Source organism: Lonchura striata, chromosome 1A (assembly GCF_050655825.1).
Source record: "Lonchura striata isolate lonStrDom1 chromosome 1A, ASM5065582v1, whole genome shotgun sequence".
NCBI lineage: Eukaryota > Metazoa > Chordata > Aves > Passeriformes > Estrildidae > Lonchura > Lonchura striata.
The window spans coordinates 59,376,860-59,396,040 of record NC_140741.1 but is presented as its reverse complement, the minus strand read 5'-3'; the positions used below and the strand labels follow the sequence as shown (position 1 = coordinate 59,396,040).

The 19,181-nt window shown below is 36.9% G+C and overlaps 1 protein-coding gene across 4 annotated transcripts in view; it reads right to left on the bottom strand.

Annotated features, from left to right (window-relative positions):
- The window catches only part of NR1H4 (nuclear receptor subfamily 1 group H member 4), a 36,285-nt gene extending 18,003 nt beyond the window's left edge, over nt 1–18,282 (bottom strand). Inside the window, exons 1-4 of one of the 4 annotated variants that reach the window (XM_021552733.3) lie at nt 17,630–18,282; nt 16,370–16,475; nt 12,279–12,420; nt 3,900–4,262 (exon numbers count right to left, since the gene is read on the bottom strand). In XM_021552733.3, the coding sequence (XP_021408408.1) occupies nt 3,900–4,262; nt 12,279–12,363 (448 nt within the window). In that variant the 5' untranslated portion in view covers nt 12,364–12,420; nt 16,370–16,475; nt 17,630–18,282. Of the gene's footprint in view, nt 1–3,899; nt 4,263–8,212; nt 8,396–12,278; nt 12,421–16,369; nt 16,476–17,629 lie in introns of those variants that run through there. The other 3 variants (XM_021552732.3, XM_021552734.3, XM_031507449.3) reach the window with 3 other exon arrangements.
- Nucleotides 18,283–19,181: the final 899 nt, after the last annotated feature.

Here is a 19,181-nt window from a genome sequence, read left to right as displayed (position 1 = left end):
CAGATTACTTAGAGCCTCCAGAAGCCCCAGGCATTATTTTTATTCATCACTCACATGGTTTTAATACATTACCATTTACTGGTCAAGGAAGGGGAAAAAAAGCCTGGATTTAAGCTGCAAATTCTTGCTGTCAGTTAAAGGCAACTGCATCTGCTTTATATAATTTATTATTTAACTTGTAAATTTTAAATCCCATAGTTTATGATACATTAATTAGTGGTAAATGTTGAAAAGCTCTGCACAAATATTTAAAATATTCTAAGACTGGCTGATGAATTTATCACTCAATCAATTCACAAGGTGGGGATTTACTACTTCATGATGAAAGAAAGAAAAAAATTTTGATAAATATTTTTTTTTAAGATTTACAAGAAAGAAAAAGGCAAAAACATGGATGAAAAATCTAGGAACCAGCAAGATTCAAGCAATCAAATACTTTCTCTTGAAAATTAAAGTTTTGGAAAAGCGAAATTATCTGAAATGAAAAGCAAAATAATTTTTTTCTTTTTGACAAACACTAATTTTAACCCTATTCTTGCTTCAGTTTTCTCACTCTTGAATCATTGTCTTTTTGAACAGACTTCTTCATAGCTAACTTTGAAACTAGCTCTTGGTATTAATTAAATATCACTGTATATTATTCACTACTAATTCAAAATGAACTTACACTGCTGGAAATGTGATTTTCTATAACAAGAGGAGTTTTACTAAAATTTAAAGGTAAGTCTAAAACAACATATGTTAAACTAACAAAGGGTTAGTAACCCCAAAAGCTGAAGGTTTTTCTGGCACTGTCTAATTTTCATCTGATCTTGCCAAATTACAAAAAGCTCCTGTTGGCTGGAAGTGTTGAATTTGCTTTGTTCTCAGATAGTCATGAATATGATTAATTATGGTAGAGCTGCTCCAATGTTACTGATGCTGATTTTTTTCTCATGGAAATTATGAAAGTTGAAGGAGGGCAGCTGTAAAAAGATTAGATTAAAGCTTTGGAAGTATCTCTGTTTTGCATCCTGATGGGTTTTAAATTTAAAAGTTTTTGAAATTCACAATTGCCAACAAAGTACCTGCTCTGCCCTGTCAGGCTATCAAGACATCTTCCAGCAGCGTTCCTTTGCCCCATGCCCCCACGGTGGGTGTTAATGTGAGGAGAAGATTCAAGAGGGTTCCTTTTTTGCAAGAATTCTAGTCTGGTGTGAGATACATCAAGCAGCACAGGAGTGGTTTGAATACTGCAAAAACTCCTACTGCAAACCTGCATGGAGGGGATGTGTAACCAGCTTCTGATAGTCAGAATGGCTGAGGTTGAAGGAGATCTTGAAGACAGGTGCATTTTGTTTCAACAGAACTTATTCTGTGGCTTAATTAAACAAGCACAACATTATGTCACACTTGTTCTGTAACACCTAGCAATGGCCTTAACGCCCAGTATAACTACCCAGGCTGAGGCTGTACCAGAATGTGTTTGATGTCAGTCTGCAAAGATTGTTTCATAAATGGTCTCCACAGTAGCAAGTTTAAACACAGTGTATTGCTCCTTGTGCTGTAAATATTATGTAAAATACTAATGAAATATTAATATATATTTGTTAATGGATGGTAATGTATTAAGAAATATATATATATACACACATATTTATATTAGTGCATATACCCCTGCCAATATCTTCAAATAAATAGTCTCATGAGGACAATAGATAAAATCCTAATATTGTTCCATCTGCCCAAGAAAGAAAAGAAAACCAAAGAGGATAGAACGTGTTGCTGAATGCATTACCCATGAAAGAATTAATAATAAAAAAAACCCTAATATATTCATCACAGAGGATTGAATCTCATAAAAATGTGTGCAAAGCTTCTTTGTTTGAATAAGAATATCCACTGCATCAATGGAGCAGAGGTGCTGCAAGGTGAGCACTAGTCCTATGGAAAGTGACCTGCGTATTATTTTGGACACACATTGATCATGAATTAGCAGTCTTGTTGCCAAAAGAAGGGATAATCTCATACTGAGGTTCAAGACACAGACACGTGAGGTAGTTATTATTCTACACTGATAAGAGCACAACTGAAGTGCCGAACCTAATTTTGGTCTCCATGCTTTGAAGGTAATAAATACCCATGTGAAAAACTCCACAGATAACAAGAATGATCAAGAGATCTAGAAAACATAGTGTCTGCTTTGCCTTGTCAGAATTACTGTCCTCAGCACATCCCTTCACTGAATCATCTGGTACTTTAGTCACCTTTAAAACTTATTGTAGAAACAGAACCCTTTATCTTCAAGTAATTCAACTTTTACTATGTTTGATCAAGGGTACTATTCTTTGTAATTGATGTTGCAGTCATGAAACAGAACAAAGACATAAAATAGATCATCCCAATAAAACAGTAAAATTATGGTTACATAGAGTGATTCAAACTGAATCAGTAGGAAAGTGGATGCACTTTTCCTTTCACCATGGGCTTTAGTCTGAATATTTACCTGATAGCTTTAAACTCTCTTCTAGAAACATTATATACAGATTTCAAAGTTTGTAATTTTAAGTCTTGGAAATGTTTCTCACACATTTAATACTGCAGTTAATAAAGAGGAGGAACATCTTACCAACAGAATTAAAATGTCATTACTTGGAATCGTCACATCAAAATTGAGTTTAACCTGGTTCATAATGACAGCATTAATAAGAATTAATTCACAGTTTTTGACTTGGAGACTATTTACTCAGAAATAAATCTCTTATTTATTGGATTTCTTGAGATAAACTGTGTGAGCCTTGACTGTATTCATATTTAGAGTGTTCAGCTACTGTGGTCTGTATTTTCCTCACAAACGATTTTGTGATCAATAAAGAAAAAGCCCTACAATTAGGTCCAGATCCACTCTCTATAACAGTGAATTCCACATTAAGATATTTTAGTAATTTGGTAGTGACCATGAGTTAATATTTATCCATAAAACAGAAAAGTTATTGAAATATTTGTTCACAGAACAGGATGAAAAAATGGGGCACTATTTTTCTGGCCATAATGTACCTCAGCCCTGTCACAGATACATTATACCTCTTCAGGTATGATAGTTGACATAACCTCTTGTCCCTCTCTGATAAAATATCTGACAATCATGTTTATCATAACAGCAATGATTTTCTACATAACATTTATCCTGATAATAACATGTGAATAATATTCTTCTAAGAAGCAGGATATTTGTCCTACAGATACAACCTTCTTCCTGAAGAAGCTCCCTCCTTAGGGATAGGGGCTACTCTTAGGAGAAAGTATAGAACTAGAAATACTTTAATTTCACAAACATGAAGACACCCATCATATCCTTTTGGAGCTGAGGGAAAGAGAATCCCTGGGAACAGCCTGCAGGTGGGGGCTGACAGCTTTTACTTCCCTTCAATGCACACTACATGAGGCACTTGGGCTGGTTTTAACTATTTTCTAGGGCAGCCTAGCACTCAGCTCCCAGGGGCCTGCATGGGCATGTTCTTCCACAGGCAGAGAATGGCATGAACAGCTTCCACAGAGAGCAGAGCCAGGCTGCCAGACTCCACAGAAAGCTGTCCTGCAGTTCACCAAAAGCTAATAGGGCTCAAGAACTTTAGGTTGGCTCATTATGCTGTGTAACCACAGGGCAAGGGTAGAAAATACTGCCAGTCTGCCTTGGGAGAAATACAGAACAGGGTACACAGGATCCAAATGCAAGTCTCTAATATGTTTAATGATTTGGATAAAATTAACAAGAAAAGCAAAAAAAAAAAAAAACAAAAGCAAAACCACCCAACAAAACAAAACAAAAAAACCCAAAAAAACCCAAGAACAACAAAAAAACCAAACCCAAAATTCCCAAGAAACTGCTGTGCCTATTAGCTGAACTGATTTCACCCTACCTTTGCATCCTTCACAAGTAAGGGCATTATAGTGATACCCAGAGGCTTTGTCACCGCAGACCACACAGAGCTCTTCTCCTTTCACTCTTCCTGTGGAGTGACCCAGTCGAGGCTTTTTGGCTGCAGGGATATCCATTATCTCTGTCTCCCTTGTGAAAAAGGTCTCTGAGGGCAACCTCCTGAGTTCATACATCCCAGGGGAGTACCATTCCTCATGCTGCGGAGGGTAGAAGCCTAGGTTGGAGTAATAAGGTGGCGATGAGATCTGAGGCTGAACTTGGGGAAACGACACACTGTTGTACTGTGCATAAGGTGACACATCTGGCTCTTGAACTGGAGAATTCATTGGTTCTGAAAGAACACCTGGAAAATAATAATGCAAAATCAGTTTCTGTTACTACCATAAAATTGTAGTTACCAGAGAAGATTCCACTTCCAGACATCTATCTCAAAAACCAGGCACAAACACAAAGACTGTATTATCTAAACTCAGATTTGCTACACAAATACACTGCAAAACATTTTAAAAATAATTTATTCATTCTCAGACACTCCTTTATAATTGGTGGAAATGTCCGGCACTGGCAGTTACATTTAAAAAATCTTAAAAAGTATTGTGCAGGTAATCATATAGTTCAGTATATAAGAAAGAGCAACCCCACCCCAGAGAAGTTAACAACCCAAATTAGGCCTAAAAGCAGAAGGGAAGAAATCCAATTCAGAATTAATACAAATTAACATGATGTTTGAGTCATGTTAATTTGTATTAATTCTGAATGAATACATCATGACAGACAAAAACTCCTCTAGGGAAAAATGACAAGGGTGAGGCTTAATTAGAAGACTGAAAACATGAAATAAGTTTGAGAAGATAATAGGAAAGGTTTCTTCCTTGAAATAGGAAGGTGAGGTTACCAGGAAAGAACAAGAAAGATATTCCTAAGGGAAGTGGTGAAAGGCAACCTTTTCCCCATCCAGCCTCAAGTGGCCAGCCAGGCTCTGCAGCCTGGTCCCAGTCCCTACAAGCCTGTGCCATTCAGTGCAGCTGTGAGGCTCTCGTGGGAAGCACCTCTGTAAAGCCAGTATTAGTCACTCTGAGCCAGCAACAGACCTGGCAGTGCCCCAAGGAGTGACAGCCTTTCCTGTCGGGATCAGCACAGTATCTGGAGGCTACCATAACCTTGTTTATTAACTAGCATATTTAAAATTGCAGACAACTGAACCCTCATTTCTTTTCTGTACTCCAAGCACAACATCTAGCAGTCCCTGGATGGTGTAGGTAAAATCAAGTCCACCTCAAACAACTGAAAAGCTGAATTCAAAAGTTATTTGCAAAGTATTTCTTATTTTCTGTTGGAGAGAGCCACATCTTGTTGTTTCATGAAAACTCTGACTCAATTCCTTCAATAGTTCCAAGAAGAAAGTCTGAGAAAAATATCACATATTTCCAGGAAGATGGCCAGTCGAGCTTTATTTGAATCAACATCAGTATTTACAAGGAAATCATAGATTGATGCTCATTGGTGACTATCACTTCACAATACTTCAGAAGAACTCCAGAAACATTTTTGCTGACATAAAATTGGTCCCGGACAAGTGTCCTTCTTTTGTGAGGAATCAAAAACAATGAAGAAATGCCAACAGTTAAGAAGAAGGAACATTTTTAATGACAAAGATAATTAAAATCTATCCTGGGGGATCCTTCCCTCTCCTTTGTCTCACTTCAGTTAGTGCCAGAAACGAACCTTTTAATTACCCTGGCTTTTTCACTTTCACAGTCTCTTACTCGCTCTGAAGCTTTCTGCCCTTCCTATTTTACCATGCTGCAGAAACCATGTGAGTGTTTTGGGTTTGTGTGGTTGCTATGTTATTGCTCACAGCACATTCTCTGCTGGTAACAAGTGTTGATGTACCGTTCCAGAATAAGCAGTGAGATGTATGTCTGGAAAAATGTCACACAAAACCAAATGAGAAAAATAGTGCCCTTTTTACCAGCAATTAGTTTAATTATGGTTGCATTTAATTGCTTTGGAAGAGGCCAGGGCACCAAATGCTACAATGGCAGTAGCAAAGTAGCAGAAGGCATTCCCCAAATGCAAGGTTATGCCATTTAATCAGAGTATGGACACGCAGAGGGCATCTGGGGACTCCATGAAAAAGCCTAGAAGTGATGCTTCAGCTTGATGCATCAGATGCAAGCTGTCACTGATACCTGCCAGTAACAGCAGTGACGAAACAAGTGAAGGGTGAGGACAGCAAAGATTTCATATCTAGTATAGGTTTAATGAGTGGTATTTTAGCTGTATTTACCACCTATTGAAACTGCTGCTTATGAAGACTGGTCAAGGTACATCAGGTACCAAAGCTGGGGTTAATTGTGGGATACACAATCATTCAGTCTCTGTTTGGAAAATAAGAATTTCACTGTGGAAAACTAAGTTTTCATTTTGCTTGAATGAAATTAATTCATAATTCAATTTCATTTGCTTGAATGTTGGTAATTAGTTGAGTTTGCTAAAAGAAAGTGGGACAATCCCAAAATGAAAAGGAAGAGCCTGTTGAGTTTTATCTTTCTACTATACACAGGAAACTCCACAAAAGCTGTACACCAGCCTCTTGAACTGCTTGGGCCTCTGAAACAGCAAGAAGAGAAGGCAACATTCCTTCCACAGAACAAAATATCAGCGCCTGTTAAAAGACTCAGAGCTATTAAAAGACTGCAGCACATCCTGAGACAATACTGGGGGTTTATTTAAACAACTGTAGAGACATTTGGTTACAAGTATGTTTAGAAAAATCTTCCCAAACATTAATTCTACTCTGCTTCCACAGGAAAAAAAAAAAAAAAACAAAAAAATCCCAAAAAACCCCAAACAAACAAACAAACAAAAAAAAAGAGTCTTAATTAAGTTAAATAAAGGGGAAAAAAGCCAAACAAAAAGCCAAACAGCCCATATCACCTCCTTTTTCCTTCCATCAGACAGTGTTGAACAATTTAGCTGAACTGAGTCCATGCTCAGAGCAATGGAAGGGAAAAAGAAAACCAGGCAGGTTTGAGAGAGACTGAGAGAACATGGACTTTTTCTACATAAAACTCACTAAAACTAAAACTACGTAAGACTCACTGCTTAAATCTGGGAAGTGCTCTAAGATCAGTATGATTTTTAAAGACAATTGGCTTGCAACTACGTAGGCTTTCCCACTTTATCTTGAAGTTTTGAGGGTTTTTTGTTCAGTTTTATTTTGGTTTATCTTAAATAGACCTGAGTATGACGTACCTGTAGGCCTGTACATGAGAGTCTGGACCAAATAATTTCTTATCACAAAAGAAAAGTAGTCTTATCTTACCAAGCGTAATGTACACAAGCTTTTCTCCAGATATATATATTAATAGAAGTCTGGGATGGACTGGTCTCATGAAGCTAAAGCATGAGCAGCCCAGTAAAATCATTGCAGTTGCAGTAGTATAAGCAGTGAAAGTGATATCAGAAATGAGCTCATTGGACTACATGGACATTTTGTTTGTGTGGTCTTAAATATTTTGAACCATTTATCTCTTTTTCCTTTTGGAAGGATACCTTTCAGAGTTTTAAGGAAAGACTATTTAAGCACACATAAAAGTTGAGTTACCGCTGCAAATTTTCTCTGTTTGCAAATTTTATATTCTGTAAGTGTTTTTCAAATAAAACCTTTTACAAAATATTGAAATCTTGCTAAAAACAAAGTGAAACCTTCACATGCATGTGATCATTGTTTTAAAAATATTTTTTTTCTACTTGTGACTGAAACATATAGGAGAGTTTTACTTCTGTTGCTTTAAATTTTATACAGGATACTTTGCAAGAAACTCTAAAAAATATTTGACTTGTAGAAATATTCCTTGCAGGAATAAAGAAATTGTTTTCAGCTTGCAGAATGATACTGAGATTTTGTGCAAGCTAAATGTGATTTTATGCAGAATATTACAGAAATTACAATGAGATCACATTTTAATATAAAAGTTATTGTTCCACTAATATAAAGTTCAACAAAGGGAACTAAAGTCTAAGCAGGTTTAAAATATGAACCCCAGGCTTTCCTTCATTATTCATGAAGGAACATAATAAAATAATAATATTCAGAATTATGTAATTCAGAAATCATGGCATACATTATCAAAATCCTGCTTTAATTCCAAACAAAATATTTGTATATCTCTTAAATTATTTGTGTATCTTTTGGTGTAAAAAGCCTACTAGCATCCTACAATTTCAAGGAAGAGTGCAAGAATAGATAACAAAAAATATCCAAGGGAGAATATGGCAATATCCTACCTCAGGCTGTGTTCAGTCTGACCATTTCTTGACGAAAAATACTCTCCTTAAGGTGCCACAGTCCTTGTTTCCATCTTTTTCCCTTTTTACCTCATAAAGTTTACCTGTATATGAAACTTCTTAATTCTGCTTTGTCTGTGTCCTGTTCACTGTGAGAACTTTCTTTAAGATTAGAAAGGAGTGACACAGACCAGAGGTTATATAGTTTACTAATTAACTTCATTACAAGCAACTTGTTTGTAGATGCCGGAAACAATGTCTGTTCCCAGTGTGGATTTACCTGGAAAAATTTGGCTACCAGTTTGAGGGGATGCCTCTAAGTAGCCTAACCATTGTATTTTTGTACCTATTGTGGTTTAATTACAACCAAATTTTGCATCAATAAGTATTTGGCAAGGTCAGGTGGTTCTGTGCAATAGATTAACCGCGCCAGTATCACAGGAGGCAGGTTTTTCAAGTGGAGAAATACTGCATTCTCAAAAAAAGGCCAAAGTGCTCAGACCATACTGGACACACCTGCATGACAAGACAGAATGGTTTGGGCTGGAAGGGAACTTAAAGATCATCTAGTTCCAAACCCTGAAATAGGAAGGGACACCTTCCTCATAAGCAGGTTGCTGAAAGCCACATCCAATCTGTCCTTCTCATTAAATTTTTTATTCACATTGCCACTGTTTGGTTTGGCTCTCTTAATAATTATTATGAATCCAATGTTTTCTGTTTTAATTTGTGCTGGTTTGTTTCTTTTTGATTTGGGGGCCAGTTAAAAGAATAATTATTTTCTCTGCAGGGATGAAGCCAGATGTTGCATCAGCTGCCAGGTGCTGCCAAAGACAAGATGTTATTTAACACATCTTATGATCTTGAAGCTGTTTAATCAGTTTGGACACTTGACCCTACTAACTTTTTTATTACTATTATTTATTTTTAAAAATACATTAAAAAAAAATCAACCAAACAAAAAATCCCAAAACCCCCAACAAAACAATAACAACAACTAAAAAATCCCAAATAACCACAAACCAAACAAAGCCAAGGAACAAAACAGAAAAAAAATATGCAGATTTACCTAAAAGGAGTCAGTCTTTTAAGCTCCTCTTTGGCGCTTTGTCTACAACGATTTCCAATGGTATTTGTTGTTTTTAGTTAAGAAGTTTAGATATATTGCCTTCTTCTCCCCTTTGTTACATATCATTTTTTTCCCCTCCTTGTTCCTCATCCTTTTCTATACAGCTTTTAAGAGTGCCCATTACCCCCAAAAGCTTCTTTCCCAGCTAGGGACATATACAGTGAGACTGGCATTTCTTGTCTTATTATATGTTGATGTTACATTATAAGAAAACATTTTCAAGCAATTAAAAAATACTTGAAATACTTAAAATACTTGAAATAGGTCTTCATTCCAACTAAGCAGTTGATTTTCTTTCCAGGTTCTTAGAAATAATTCAGTTTCTATATCTGAAGTTTCACACTTCGTATCTTGCATACTGGCAACTTCTGTATAAGGTGCTTTCACAGAAACTAGCTAGCTACTTACTTATCATAGAAATGACAGTTTGAGTCACGTATGTATGTCAGATGCCACACAAATATATAACCTTTCTGAATCACCTGAGTAGAGTTAGAAAAAGAAAAGCTTTTTTGCAGGAAAACAGGGTGGAAGGGAAGAACCCTGACTTTAACTAGGTTAAAGAGCCTTTCTCATTTGCATTTTGAGGGCCTTTTCCCAGGGACTCATAACTTACGGAAATGAAAAACTATGGTTAAAACACACTAACTCCAAAGATGTACAGCGATACTCTACCTTCGCATATACTCTTAAAATGGCAGCATACAATTTTCATCTACTGAAAGATAGAGAACTTTTTTTTTTCCCTGAAACCTGCTGCATCTAGAAGTCTAGAAGCTAAGGAAGTAGAATTACCCTGGAATTTTTATGGTGATGTGGCTCAAAGCACAGGCAACTCAGAATTGACAACATTTCTTTTTGAAAGACCTGAACCTGGGACTAATGTTAGGAGAAGCAATTAGATTTGCTTCTGGAGGTCTAAGAACACTCTCCCTGTAGACTGAATAAAGCATGGTGAAAATAAAATGTGTATCCAGGGTCCTTTTACAGAATGAGAATGTGCATCTTTGAATAAAGGAGACTGATTGTATAATTTCTGTAAGCCAAAATTTTTTAACTTGTGAGCTGCAGTGTATGAGAAGACCAGAAAGAAACATCCATTATAAGGACCATCTAAAAGAAAAGCTTTCATTCTGTTTTCTGGGGTCCATAAGTCACTTCCTGCCAAAAAGGAATGTCAAAAATTGCAAATAATTTACAAAGATAAAGAATTGAGAGGCAAAGCCATTTCCTGCATATGTTTTGTAGAGGGAATCATATTTTCACAATGAGTAACTTTTTCTGTGCATTCAGTTGCATATTATTTCTGATAGGCTTTTTTCCAGCTATAAAAGCAAAAAAGACACCATATTAGAGTGGCACCCCTCAAAACAAAAGTCAGCTTAAGTAAAACACAGCAGGAGTGCTAAGTTTTCTTCCTACTGGGACCCCTGATTCAACTCCTTAATACATTATTTCTTTCTGTTACAGAAATGTCAGTTTGAATTAAATCTCCATTGTGCTAAGCTCTGAACATCTTTAATGAGAGACACAATCCCTTTTCTGAAAGCTTCACAATTTATAAGTAAGATCACCTTGTGGAGGGAAAGTATTTTATATTAATATTCTTCCTTGTATTTTCAAGCAACTTTATCATTACTCCTTGCAATTAATGAAATAATTAAGAAAAAAGTAGACATTGGGGGGAAATTTCTTGACAAAAATCTGAAGCAGCTTGGGTATGCTGGAGTTTTGAAAGATGACTGAGAATAAAATTTGGCACCTTAGATTTGAACATCATTCTCCTCTCTGGATATCATGGCCTGACACTGGAATTAAGAGGTAGCAAAGGAGTTGTTTACCTGTTGGCATGCTTTTTTTTTGACAACTCCGAAATGTTTCTCCAACCAAACTCCAGGACAAGGAGGGATAAAAACCAGTAACACACAATAATGGGGTGACGTTACCATTAGTGATAATGCTCTAGTTTAATGGTATGGAGCCAGGACACTGCAAGTGGTCTGACTTGTAGAGATGGTCCTGACTTCTAGGAGCTCTGCAGATGGAGGGGCTCTGGGTGCCAGAGTCCTTCCTTCCAGAGCCCAGGCACTACCCTTGTTTCAGACAGATAAAATGGAATGTGTTCGGTCTTTCCAGTACTCAAAAAGGCATAATTCTGGTCTTATTTGGACTGCAAACTTCTAAAATGTTTTTCAGCATTTTGTGGGACTTTGTATTGTGTGTGAGGCCCTCAATGCATCATAAATTACCCAATGAAGGACCCACACTCTTGTCAAATGAAAGGCTAAAAATATTTACAATTATCTTTTTTTTTCTTAGCAGTACATATATCAGAAAACAGCTTGCCCATGCTTATGAAATATTGATCAAGAATTTTTCACTCATTTACAAACTCATGCTTAGCCTTGACAAATTCAGTGAAACTGAAGCCAGGAGAATTTTCCAGACTGCTTTATAAATTTTCTTGTGCACTGAAGTTAATAGGATAAGTTTTAATTGTCTTAATAAAACAGAGATTTTAATTTAGGTGAAATTGCTTTCATACATTTTCATAATATGGCAATGCAAATACATTGCACTATAATTTCATTACAGATTAACTGGAAATATATTTGCTCTGCTTGATTTAATTGACTCACATGAAGGTAACATCCAGCCTCCATACAAAGGTCTGTTTTTCTCAGATGATCTCCAGTATTAGAAGAGTGTCACAAAAACAACCTACAGGTTCTGCTCTGAGCAGTGATGTGAGCAATGATGTGCAGGATTGCATTAACACCACTGATCTATTGTTTGTTATTCCTCTCATAAGTATTGAAGATTCAAGAAGGTTGGCACATTTCAGCCTAATATCCTTGACTTGAAATTTCAGTCCATTTTCCTCTAGGTTTCTGAGTATAGGACCGCTTTCTATTTCAACCCAATCTGGTGACTTACCAAACAAAGGAGGACCTTCAGCAAGAGGAAATCCATCAGCAGTGGCTAGCTGATGATGTCCTATTAAATTCATTTCAGATCCCATTTATACTTCAGTTCAGGAGGAATATTGCTGATTAAACAGGAGGTTGAAAAAGAGACCCTGAAATATGTGAAGCAAAAAGAATATTTAAAACAAGATAACTAACTTTTGTGTACCTAGTGTAAAGAAGAATGCAGGAGGTTGTTTCAATATTTGCTGGAACAAAAATTGAATTGAAATTACAGAAACTAATTCAGCCTTTAAATAAAATGCTACATCCAGCCTGTTTGTTTTTTCCTTGCTGTGGCATATTTTAATTGCCCTCTTTCTGTTCGTTTTAAATTAATAGGGGTGCACGCCCAAATATATTAAACTATTCAGACTGAAGCACTGGCCTGATCTCCTGAGGGCATGCTGCCCAGCACCCCTACCATGCAACACCAATAGTTTGCATTATTTTTCACCACCCTTTCATCACTTCATTGCTTTCACTTACTGAAAAAGTGTAAGTTTATGGTTAGATCAGAAGAACACAGATGGGAAACTCTAGTTTAACTTCTAAGGACCAGCTCTTTATCTTGTCTTCAGTAATCACTGCACAAGATAAATGGAGACAAACACAGAAAGCCAAGCCTTGCTCTGATACCCAGGCTCACCTGTGCTCTCAAGCAGCCACGCAGCTCTCCCTGGGGGAGGCTGGGAGAGGTGTGGAAGGGGCTGCCCTGCCCAGCTCACCTGGGTGGTCTGGGCCAGCTCCAGAGTGCATTTGAGGCAGGACCAACGGGACGACATAGAGCTCCAACAAGTAGATGTTTCAAGGGCTTACAGAGACACCAAAAGGACTCTGCATAAAATTGTCACCAAACTGTTTTCCTTTGTTTTATAGTCTTAATTCTTTATTTGGTTTTATTACCATGGGACTGTCCCTGGGGCTGCATTTCCACTCACTGAAGGCATTTGAGAGTTGTAGCCCAGCCTGCTTCCCAGTGAGGGCCCAGCATGTTTCTTGAGGAGAAATGAAGTCATCTGATAAAAACTTGAATGCTGCAGGAGGCCCCAGTGCTGAGCAGGCTGGGAAGCAGCTTGTGAGAGTGACAAGCACACTCTGTAATCATATTCAGATTTGTCTGTAAGGATTCATTAAATTCTTTCTTAACATAAACAGAGGCCCTCTAATTAGACAGATGCAGTTTAAATGTCTGCCCACAGATAATTTAAACAGTTTACTTAAAAATGTCAAAAGCTACTTGTATCACAGACCAGATAGGGTTCTTGTGGCAAATCACATATAAACACAGAATCTCAAATCTAGCACAGAAACATAGTTTTGCAACAGCAGAAAAACTCCATGTATCTTGGGGTCTGGCAACCAGCTCAGCCACCCCACTAGGTCCACGTTTACTTCCAACCACTTTATTGCCTTGCCTGCCTCATTTTCCAGGGAAGTTACCTGCTGAAATCAAGATGTGGGGCTACTCATATGGCTCTAAGGTCTTAAAATTCCTGACAGGCAGATTTCTCATGAAATATGCATGACAAATCATTAGAATGGGATTCCTCTTACAGCCCATTAGAAGTGTTCCCTGATGGGGGAAGGCAGCAGCACAATCAGGACCATTTTATTGCCAGCAAGAAAAACATCAAAATTAGGCATTTTCAGAGGGCTAATGAATATTTTTCTGGATTTTCTTGTTGAAGACCAGAGAAGAGAGACCATCAGTGCCCTCTCCTCATGTCCCAGCCCTTTAATATCTTCCTTACAGCCCATGGGAGTGCAGCCCTTAGAGTTCCTTGCAGGATCAGCTCTCCTTACAGCCAGACATGAAGACTGGTCCACCACTGCTACTACTATTTCTCATGTTTCCTCACCAGCCCCTGTTTGAGGGCCTAACACTGAAACACCTAAAATCAGCGCTGGGATTGTGGATTTCTGTATGTTCATACTAAGCCTAGAATTTATCTTCTTAGAGAATGTTGGAATTTATATCAAAATATTTTAAATACTGTCCCAAGAAGACTTCTATTTAAAAGTATTTACTGCCAGCAGATGGTCAGACTTTCAATACATAGATTCTTAGCTTGTAAATTTTGTATTCTACATTCTGCTAATTTGTGCTGCAAATAAAGAAGAAAGCAGGCAAGCTATGTTTCTAAAGGCTTATAAAGTGTCTGTGTTTTTATAGCCTCTTTGCAATGCCTATAAACTTATTTCTTTTTTTTTTTTGAAGACGTTCAATTTTTTAATGTATCATTGTAAAATGCCCTTCTTTAATCTCAAGATGGACTCCTTAGAATCTATTATTCTTTGCACACACACACAAAAAGACCCAACCCTCATGTTATTAATACTACCTTGCTGATAGTAAGAATCTTGAGGACATATTTGTAATAATGTGGGCTATTGTAGGACATTACAGGTTTTGTAATTCTACGTCTCCTGCCACATATATTTTTTGTCTGGATGGATTCAGTTCAAGCCAAATGTTCATGATGATTTTACAATTCACACCATTTTAATACTTCATTTTCTTTAATATATCCAGCTATCTTGACTATTTACTAGATTTCATGGAAGAGATTACTCCTATATTCTTGGTTTCTGCATGGCACAAGATCACCAGAAAAAAAGCCAGAAATATATTTTCCAATTCATCTAGCTTTGGTACTGTAAATTTCACTGAACACCAAACTCTTCATTAAATACTGATCGATATTTGGCTTTGATTTTCTCCTGAGTCCAGCCTGCTGTGAGCTATCTTGTCTAAATTAGATTTATCCATATAATTAATGTATTTAAAAGCAGCAGGTGCTGATTTCCAGCTCTAAGACCCACATTAGGTACATGGTACAGAGCATTGAAGCTACACTTTACACATTTTTCAGTTCTGGGAAATAATGTAGGTCACTATAATGGATTGATACTCCATCCTGAGGTAACAACAAAGCCAAAGAGCACCTGACGTGTAAAAGCTGAAATAAAGGCAATAGAAGCACAGGAAATCAATATTGCACTTCAAAATAAGAGCCCTTCAAGAGAAAAGGCATGTGATAAATTAGAAAGCTTCTTTTTTCCAAATAATTTTTAGTTAACTTTTTAAATAAACCCATTTACTCCACCACCTTTGGAGATTATTTCATAGGCCAAAATATACAGCAAAGGAAAATAGAGATCAGTATGTATAAAGTAAAATATGTGCTCAACTGCATGAGATTATTGTCTTCAACTTCATGTTAGGAGCTCAGAATTGCATAAAATTTTATTACATGTAACCTTTAACATACTTCAGAACAATCAATGTGTGTTTGCATGTTCTATGTTTAACTTCAGAACAATCAATGTGTGTTTTGCATGTTCTATGTTTAACTAAGAAAATTTACATGTATATTATTATATATGGGGCTTGTTTTTCCACTGTATGGGTGTACATACATATTTATTCAGATTTCTTATGGGATGTATGTTCATTGAGGTATACAAATATGTATGTATAGACAATTGAACTCTAGGTTTCAGATTTATTGTGACCTCTTATCTGCACACCACTCTGACCTTGCTATGGTCAATAGTAAAGTTTTCCCTGGCTTCTGTGTCAGCAAAGCCAAGTTTCTTACAAAAATAATTAAAGTTAAATCAACTGACTTCACTGAAAATGAAAGCATCATGGCCCCACACTTTCAAGTAAACGTAAAAGTATATTTGATCATCAGAAAAGCTCCATGACAGATCTAATTGTAGTTTACTTTCAGAAGAATGGATGAATCTATTTCAATTACTCAGCAAAGGAAGATATATCAAAGCACATGCAAAAGCTTTCACAAATATTAGTGAAGTACATTTCCTTCCATCTGTCCTATAATATTTTCCTATTCTTCACACATCTGACGTCCTATTGCTCAAAGAGAAATTTCAGTAACATCATTAATCTATGGCCCAATCCAAACATTGTTAACATCAATGGGAAGATAGATTCCCATCTCATTCACAGCCTTTTGATGTGGCCTCATAGCCTTTCCGTAGAATATTTAATGCAGTGCCTCAGTTATTTGAGAAGCTATTTTATTTGCATACCTGTTTGTTTTAAAGTGTATCAAAGGAAGATGCATGCTCTCTATTTCCAGCCTGCTGCTCTCAGGTCATTTTGGCAAGCACAGCACTACAGGCAACTACACAGCAACTGATGCAAAATATGAACAACCATATGAGCAAGTTTGAGAAGCAGAGCCAGGACAAGTATTACTGTGCTTATTTGAAATTTCCCGTTACATTTCTTAATATGGAGTTTAAAATCAGAGCAGGAAAGAGACACAGGACGCAGGAAAAAAATATTCCTACTTCTTAATTCTGAAGCAAAGCCAGGTATCTGAGCCCCAAGTAGACTTGAAAACTCTATGAGAATTATCAATGACATTTCTATAAGCGGGTAAGTGACTTCAAAGAGTGGGGCCAACTTCTCACTCTGCCTGGGATTACCTCCTAAATACCATTTGCGTGTTTCTTGCTTTCTGTTTCATCTTTTTCTTGTCTCATGTGAAAAACCTGCAAGCCCTCCACTTCTAACTTGTTTTTGGACTGCCATTTAGACTAGTGCAATTACAATATAATTCCCAGTCTCTAGGTTCTCTGTAACACAAGCAATAGCAATAAAAATAACAAAAGCAAAATATGTTCCGCCACAGTTACAGTCTTCTGAAGATAAATGAGTAGCAGGAACACTCAGAATAGAATTGCATTTTCTTAAAAAGTATAAATGAATTCAAATTGTAATTGCTTGAAATTTGAAACCCCCTTTTACTTTTCCTAGTTACGTGAAATATGTGCTAAAATCTTCAGCTTTGGAAGATGCACCTGAAATCTGTACAGAGAATTTTGAAAGAAAAAACTATATGAAAAAAAAGATAATTTTCCCTTTCTGGATTTTTCTCTGTTTTTCCATTAATCACATTGAAAATATTTCCTGTGTCTAAAAGGAGCAAAAAAAAAATTCAAAGCTAATGCACACAATTAACTAGATAGTGCTGTTGCAAGAAAGTCTCAATATCAATCTTACACCTTCTGTTCCAGTGACACACAGAAGCCAGCTTTCTAAAGACAAATTTCAACATGACCTTATTTTTCACCTTATCATTTTTCCCAAGGGCAATTCCCACTGTTGAGACAGTTTTGTGGATGAAAAGACTTCTTACATTATTCTTCACTTTAATTTTTTTTTTCCTGATCAAAAATCCATTAACATCCACTAAATAATTCAGGTGATAATCTTGCTCAGATTAAATTACTTTTATACTACACAACAGCAAGAAGCTATCAGTTTAAGGAATTATTACTTACTGTTCTTTTCTGGAAGACTGCAGATGGCAGGATGTAAGACAGTTCTGCACTCAGTATCCTAATGATTCTCACATAGGAACATTTTTGTTTTGTTTTTCTTTCATGTTTAGCAGAAGCCTGTAGTGATAACACAATGAATCAAAGCTTGGATTTATTGGCTCAGTGCCCTAATGGACAAGGATTACTCATTAACAATTCTTTCTTTGCGAAACTCTCCAAACATGGGCTGTATTAAAATGTTGTGAATTTCAGCATGACCACCAGCAGAGAGATTTGAGATGCTCACTAGTACTCTGATCGAGTTCAGAGAGGAAGTTAACTTGGACAGTGGGGTGATAGTACCTTGTTGCTAATTATAACATTTTCCTTGCACATGTACATTTTTATGACATCCTCAGCCCCCTTGTCTTTCCCATCCAAAGAGCCCAGATGCTATTCCAAGACATAAGCTTGATTTTTTAATCTTTCTGTTATTTTTCACACTTTTTAGGGAGACTGAGCATTGCACAGAGTACTGAAGCAGAATAGGCTATAAGTTACACTATCACAGACATCTGAAGACATTAAAGTTTAATTCCTTTACCTGCAACAATTTCTAAAAAATTGCATCATTTTGATTTGGGCTCTTCACATAAAGCTTTAGACAAGAAACTGAGGACCCTAATTTTAAATCTATCAGACTCATGCACTAGGTGTGCACAGGGTGAGAAATTGGTACCTGTAGATGGAAAACCACATCCTTGAGTGGGTTGCACTCTATCTGAAAATGCTGATGTGTTGTCATTGACAGAAAGGGGACTTTGAACCCCATTTAACCTGCAGAGGGAATCAAAGTGAAGACAAATGGATTGAGGCTGTTTTATTTCAACATCCCACCTACACAGGAAGCATCCTAATTCCCTGGTTTGCATTGCTAAACACAACCAGTGGGTGTGAGTTGATCTGACAGTGGTACTGAGACAAATTTCAGTCAGAGCAGACTACTGACAGCATCACTCATGGTGAGTTCATGATTACCACAGTCTATGATGTCCATCCTTCCCTACATATTTGCACTGTCTGAGCAAGATTGAATACACAGAGACACAGGCTGTGCCTCCTACTTGAGCAAAGAGAGGAATTGGCCAGCAAACACAGTCCTTTCTCTGAGAAAGGTAAGAGCTGCTAGCCCTAAAATTACCAAGATTAAAATTCCTTCACTTTGCCTCATTTTTAAGAGAAATAATATTTTTAAAAGGTATATTAATCCTCAAGCTTTTACCAGAGCAACTTGAATTCTCTATAAATTCTCTATAATTCTCATGAAAATATTATTAATAATGAGTCTCTTTTATGTGTTCTGACCCTTGCAAATTCACATGGTAGCCACCCAAACACTCATGGTCTGACAGATTTCAGAAGACAGCATTGGGAAAATGTTGCTCTAAGGCTGTCACTGGACACTAACTCCCAAGAGACTACTGTTTCCAGTATTTATGCCTACAGCTCGTTCCAGCAGGCACTGGACACATGATAAATACATTTAAGATAAAGGCACTCTCAGTCCTCCATT